At 45.1% G+C, this 7237-nt stretch overlaps 1 protein-coding gene across 1 annotated transcript; it reads left to right on the forward strand.

Annotated features, from left to right (window-relative positions):
- The first annotated feature begins 3357 nt into the window (after positions 1-3357).
- On the forward strand, positions 3358-6044 carry socs3a (suppressor of cytokine signaling 3a). The gene is made up of 2 exons (XM_084036990.1): positions 3358-3579; positions 4160-6044. Exon 2 carries the CDS (start codon positions 4300-4302, stop codon positions 4915-4917), a length of 618 nt encoding a protein of 205 aa, XP_083893116.1. The 5' UTR covers positions 3358-3579; positions 4160-4299; the 3' UTR covers positions 4918-6044.
- Positions 6045-7237: the final 1193 nt, after the last annotated feature.

A 7237-nucleotide genomic window follows, 5' to 3' on the forward strand; every position in this document is an offset into this window, starting at 1 on the left:
AAGAGGGAAGAATGCTAAAGTGCGACATGTGCCCGGCGAATACACCCGGTTTCACTTTGAGCCTCCGCTGCAGCTTTCACACCTTTTTTCTAGTGGAACACAAAGCCTCGCCTTACAAGCGAACTGTTTATTTCTTTAAACACGTGTCTGGTTACAGATAGGGAGACATGTTTTATCAGCCCTGCAGACAGGTAAAAATAGGTAGGATGAGCTCACCCTTCCTAATTTGGGAAGGTTTCGGTCACTTTTGTTCCTTTTTTTAATTTTATCATCCTTAATTACCATCCTAGTTCCCATGTTGCGATCACTTCCTGCTCAGAAGTAGAAATGAATAATAATGACAAAGTGTTCTTCCCTGTACGTTAAGAGAAACTTTCTACGGTTACGCAATAAGTACGGAGACAAGCATCTCTGACACGTGAACAAGATGTTCTTTCGAGAATTCATGGCGTCGCTCCAAGACAACAAGATTGTACTCTGAAATGTTTCTAGTAAACACGAACACATCTTAAAACCCACACACAAGAGGTACGGGGTATTTACTGGATTAATTGTGTAAATCCGTGTTGTCACTTTGGATTTTGCGGCGTCTCATCTGTGATGGTCAGACATCTCACTTCCCATAATTCCAAGAAATTACACAAAGAACAACATTGAACTGACACATACACACACCCCCACAGACAGTTACCAGGAAATTATTACTGGATGATGGGTAATCACACAGAAGTAGTCTTGCTCAACCAACAAGGAAGTTTTACAGTAATACAAGTGATAGTGGCAACATTCAATAGTGGACACATGGTGACATTAAGGGAGGCATACAGGTACTGTACAGGCAGGAAGTGATACAGCTGTACTTACTGGGACAGGGCTAACAGGAATTAAATTGACTGATATGCCAGGAACCTTACCTGCGTATCACGGATCATCACCAATACAACTGATTTTAATCGCACAGTAACAACAGTGTTTCCTCTTACAACAGTTCCATTCATTTTGTATTGTTTCAGGGTGAAACATATTTGATTATTCATTTAACACCCCTCCCCCGTCCATAATGGCACGTGATGTCCAGTATTGACTCAACCTGAACTCAGGGCTCACTGTATTCAGCTGTGCAAACAATTAGCAGCGCCTTGACAAACACCACATATCATTTTAGTAAAATTAGCAAAATACTCAGAGCCTTTTAAAAGATCCCCCCTCCCTGTGTTCGGTCAAAAAATCTGCTAGATCAAGCAGCTATGAAATATTTTGTTGAATAATATTTTTTTTTTGCTCCGCTTCCCCTTCGAACCCTGGGGGTTTACGGGAACCATGAGCTCGATTCAATTTCTGAGTCAGTGTGGGAAAACCTAAACAGCTGCCTTTTTTTCCGCTAAACATTGGTTTGGACCAACGTGCTGTCATGCGAGGCCTCGTCTCATCCGCTCAATGACGGTGGAAGCCATTGACGTTGCGTGAACTGAAACTCATTCACGTCGAGAGCATTAGTAGGTTCGAAAACCTACGAAAACATGGACAAACAGCTGTTTTGACTTTCTATTTAGATCCTGTAACCCTATTAGAAATACAAGTTGCAGAAATATATCGCCCACAAAGCCAAGTCATTGCCAGGCCTCAACGCCCCGAGGCTCAGATGTTTGGCCCACGTCCCGCGGCGTACTACAGCAACAGAGTAGAATGCTTTTTCAGCTCCAGGTCACTTGGTTCGCCAGCCGCCCGGTCTAACCAACCATTTGAGGGTTGACCTCTGGTTAAGTACACACTGTCCTGTGTTTGTTTATTTAATTGGATTTCTTCTTCTTGTAAGTCCTTCTTGCTGGGCTTAAGACATCCCACTTTTTCCACTCTGTCAAAAGTGGAATTGACGTAGGAAACTACATGCTCAAAAAGCCAAGTCAGCATGCTTTAATAATGGGCATAGTGGTTTCCATGGAGACATGGTGAACTAAAACACTGTGCGTTTCTCCCTCCCGTCTTCCTTTCATTGACTGGCGCTATGGTCCCAGAGGAGACTTTAGGATGCTAAATGCATGCCTCACATTGATGACACTATGGACTTTCTGGAAACAAGTGGACTGTTACGAGGCTATCCTAGCGCGTTCCCTCCCCCCCATCCTGCTGGTGGTCTGAATGAGACAACACCTGACTCACCTCTGTCGACACAGCTGGCTTTTACCAAAACCCATCAGGCTCTGTGGCGTCAGTCCCTTTGCCCACAACAACCCCCCCCCCCCCCAGCTGTGTCCAGCTCCCAGCCGAGGCTGCTGAGACGTTAAGGAGCTATTTTCATGTCTGATTTACAATTAAAGGCTTCAGCGTAATTGAGCACAATGAGCATGGTCGGTTGAAGGGAAATCAAAGCCTGACATGACGCCGCAACCTGGAGTCAATCTGCCGTATAAGCCACCTGAGGCTGATGCTGGTCATGGCTGAGTCAGCAGGGAGGGAGATGATGGGATGGTATGAGCACTCCTTCAGTCACATGTTGCCAAAGATGAGATTTTATTAAGAGGAAATAAGGATCTGCTCCCTAATGCTCATTTACAAAGTATTTTACATTAAGACAGAAGAGTTAGGGGTGACTATTATATTTCCACCTAATAATGGAGAATCAGCAATGAACTAGTTATGTTCCTTGGGCAAGACACAATAACCAACATGTTAACAAAGCTAAAAAAAACAAATTTTAATATGGATCCCAGATAGTATTTAAAAAAGAAATCATGAAATATGCTCACGATGACTGCAGAGGAAAAAAACAGACTTCACAACAATGTGTCAATAATAACCTGCTGCCCCTGGAAACCAGCTATTGGGAAATCGAGTCTTTTGTGTGCTGGATGAAGTTCCCCAAAATCTGGCGCCCTCTCTGGAGAACCGGTGCTCAGCATGCAAGCTTCTATTTACTGCAAATTTCTGGGAAACCGAACACAAAGCAGCTAAGACTGAATCATTACCTCATACTTGACGCTCATGCGGAACTTCTACCAACAAAAAAAAAAGGAAGGAAGATAACTATAATCAAATATCTAATTCTAAAGCTGCTCCACATCGTTTCTCAAAGCAAATACTGTGTTATTTAAAGTGTGTTTATAAGACACTGAAGTGACGGATAGTAGGTTGCCGAAAGGTAAATAAGAATTGCTTGGAACTCCTCCTTAACTTCGTTTTGGAGGAACAAGAGGGGAGGGAGGAGGGGGGAGGAGGGGGAGGGAGCTTCTCATAGCAGGAATCCAAAAAAAAAAAAAAAAAAAAAATCGCTTCCTGTCAATCTGCCAAGAGAGAGAGGCTTTACTGGAAGGGAGGAGGAGTCTCTACACAGTTATAATGACTGCTCTCCTCCTCTCGATTTGCTTCCCTCACTTGTAACCCAAAGCTCCGCGGGGCAGCGCTCGTGCTGATACACACACACACGCGCACACACTGAGAAAAAAAAAACTACTTTACAAGTCTGAAGTTTGCTGCCAAAGAAGTTTAAAACCGTCTGTATCGACCGTCAGCGGACAGCCTCTACAGCGAGTGCGCGCACGGATTTATTTTTAAACGCGCGCGTCTGGAGAAACATTCAAGGTGAGGATCCGTTGCTTTTTTGTTCCAGCCACATAGGCTGATATTTGATATGTATTCATACAATGAAAACGTAGATACATACCGGTTTGTGTGTTTGTCTAAGGGCTGTAGGTTGCTTAGTGATCACTGCGTGTAAAATTGCGCAATCGGGATTACGGTTTCTTTACTGGAACTGAGCGCGTCCCGGGGGCACGTTACACACGAAAAAGTTTCCCCGAAACGGCAGGAATTCACGTGGAAAACACGCCGTTCAAGCCGCAACTCCTCACAAAGTGGAGTCATGCAGTTTGGGTCTATTTTTTTTCTTACATTATTATTCTAGATGACTAGATGGCGAGAGAGAAAAAAGAAGTCGCTCTGGGACAATTCCCCCACCATCACCAGGGATGTTTAAAACGCATGATGTACAGAGAACATCTGGAAAAATAGTTTCCAGTAGAGCTGCTGCTTCCTGGGAAGAGTTAGATCTCAACACGATCCAGATCTGTGTTATTTCTGTAAACTTAATAAAAAAAAAAAAAGTTGTATCATCTTTTTCCATACTGCACTCAAACTAACTCCCCCTCTCTTGCCTCTTCAGGTGTTTCACTTCCAGACAGGCTGACCTCTTCACACCCTCCCCGACAACCCCCCCAGGATCTCTTTGACTCCGCCTTTCTCGTCTCTTGTCTGTGCGGTGCCCGGTGCTCCCCAGGCTGCCTACAGAGCGGGCACAGCGCCATGGTAACTTACAGCAAGTTTGACAACGCAATGAGCAGCAGCCCTTTGGACTCCAGTATGCGGCTGCCTCACCGTTACAAGACTTTCACCTCCAAAACGCAGTACCAGATGGTCCTCGCCACGCTCCAGAAGCTCCAGGAGAGCGGCTTCTACTGGGGCGCCATCACCGGGAAGGAGGCCAACGCCATGCTGGCGGCCGAGACCACCGGCACGTTCCTCATCAGGGACAGCTCCGACAACCGACACCTGTTCGCCCTCAGCGTCAAGACGGCGTCGGGCACCAAGAACCTGCGCATCCAATGTGACACCTCCTCTTTCTACCTGCAGACAGACCCTAAGAACATTCAGTCCGTCCCCCACTTTGACTGCATCCTCAAGCTGGTCCACTTCTACATGCCTCAGAGCAAAGGGAACGCTCGCAGCGGGAATATGTACTACATTTACTCCGGAGGGGAGAAGGTCCCTCTGGAGCTCATCAAACCTCTCTCCTGCAGCTTGTCCACCTTGCAGCACTTGTGCAGGAAAACGGTCAACGGACATTTGGACATTTCCTCCAAAAGAGACCAACTCCCTCATCCTCTTAAGGAGTTTCTCCAGGAGTATGATGCTCCTATCTAGAGGCGTTGGACCGATGCTCTTGAAGGGGCAAAGACAAGAGAGAAACGCCACGCTGTGTCTGAGGAGTAACGGTGAAGCGGGGTCGAGAGAGAGAGAGCCCCGAGGTCAACCTCGTGTAAAGGAGCAGTCTGTTGTACTGACAAGATGTGAGTAGGTCTCACAGAGAAGTGGACCGGTCCACATTGGGGGACTAACCCACACCAAAAAAAAGAGCACTGCTGTAATCTTTCGTCACGAAAGAGAGAGAACACAGCCGTCCTCCTCCGCCTCACTTACCGAAATCTGACGCGAGGCTCACAGTCAGCTGTCGACAGTCTTGATGACACACAGGTTCCCTCTGCTGCTGCTAACCAAAATGTGCTGTGAGGTCGTCGAGCTCAGAGAATAATCCCTCCACGAGACCGGCTTTTACGGTCAGGCTGGCCTTTTCTTTTCGCTGACCTCCGATGATAATCTTGGACGTATTGCACGCGTCTGACCGGCGTCCTGGGATTTCTGACCATCCTGGAAATTCACAGACAACGGAAACTTAGAGTAGAGATGAGTGGACACCGATGGCCTTCTGGGTGCATGTTTGTACCAGCCACGTTTGGGAAAAACTGAACTTGACTGACTCATATAAGACATTCTAAGGCCAGAAAATGTGGAAAGAAGATGTGTTTCTGATATTTTGTGAAGTAGAAGGGAACTAAACATGACAACAGCTTGTTGGAACACCAACATGACTGAATCCTAGAGGATCTTACTTGAGAGAACAGTACCACATATATATATATATATGTATATGTGTATGTGTATGTGGTAGTAGTTGCGGCAGAGACGGGATTGCCATTGCTTACAATTGAATGTATTAAAAATGGTGTCTTGTCTTATCCTGTCTTTTCCAAATAAGGACAAGAGTCAAATTGTATCTTATTTTCATGAGTTTACATGAGTGAAGATGTTTTTGTTGTTTTTTTGTGCCGTCTTTTATAAAGATGTACTTTTCCCAGCCGAACCACTGGCTGCAGATGCTTGAAGATATTTGTTTGACGAAGCAAGCAGACTGATAAACGACTTTGCACTTATTTATATTTGTATGAACATTTCATTAATTTATAATAAAGGAGCACTATTTTTCTATGAAATGAGATCTCACTGTTTGATTTAATCTCTGATGACTGAAACCTTATTTCCGCAGGCAGAGTAAAACTGACTAATAGCGAAACGCGTTACACATGTTGTAAGCTCGGATCTTTTCAGTAAAGTTCAGCTTGCAGCACGGCGGATTCTGTTATGGAGGTCAAAGTGTTGCCTTCTGCCCCGACCCCAGATGGGAAACCACAGCTCTGATTCTTTTTCAAGATACACTAAACACACTCACACACACTTGTTATCAGTTCGTCAAAGAGCTTTAACTTGTCGCTATTAAAGATGTTCCCTAGAAGTCGCTGCAAAGTTAGTGAGTTTCCGCAGAAGTAACATCTGATTCAGGCGAATTACAGTGTAACACGGCGATCCGCTGTTCTAGGGAAGTACAATCCGTCTCCTTTATTCTGCTCTGACTCACTGGATTCTCTGTAGGTGTTGGCGTGACCTAACATGCTCTCACATGCACACGCATAATGACGCCTGCTTGTAACATGAATGCCTCTTACAGGTATACAACTTCTCAGAAAGAAAAAAACATCCTCTGCTTGCACAAGTAGAAAATGGGTCAACACAGCAATTCAAAGTTGCATTTGCTGTTGTGCAAATGGACGTATTATGAGACAATGGCTTGTTACTTCACGGCCTCCTTGCATCTACATTTACATTTACATTTAGGGCATTTAGCAGACGCTTTTGTCCAAAGCGACTTACAATAAATACATTTTTCAAAAGAAAGAAACCATAACATACCATTGCCGATGTAAGAGTGAAAAAATAGGTGTTAAGTGTTAGGTCCTTGTGTGAGTAAAGTAGTAGCTGTTCAGCAAACATACCTTTAGAACAACAGCGCTATGATCAAAGTGCTACAGGTAAGAACATTGAAGTGAACATTGAAGTGTTTTTTTTATGTAGAGTTGAGGTGAAGTCTGAACAGGTGAGTCTTGAGTCTTTTTCAGAAGATGGCAGTGACTCTGCTGTCCTGACATTAGTCGGGAGTTCGTTCCACCACTGAGGACCAGAACAGAGAAGAGTCTGGACTTTGCTGAGCGACATTTGTTTGATTTCAGCGATGGTGGTACCAGCCGGCCAGCTGAAGTAGAGGAGCGAAGTGCTCGCTTCGGGGCGTGCGGTTTGACCAGTGTTTGGAGGTAGATGGGTGCCGTTCCATTGATGGCCTTGAAGGCCAGTG

The sequence above is a fragment of the Eutrigla gurnardus genome (genome assembly GCF_963514095.1).
Source record: "Eutrigla gurnardus genome assembly, chromosome: 20".
In the NCBI taxonomy this organism is placed as follows: domain Eukaryota; kingdom Metazoa; phylum Chordata; class Actinopteri; order Perciformes; family Triglidae; genus Eutrigla; species Eutrigla gurnardus.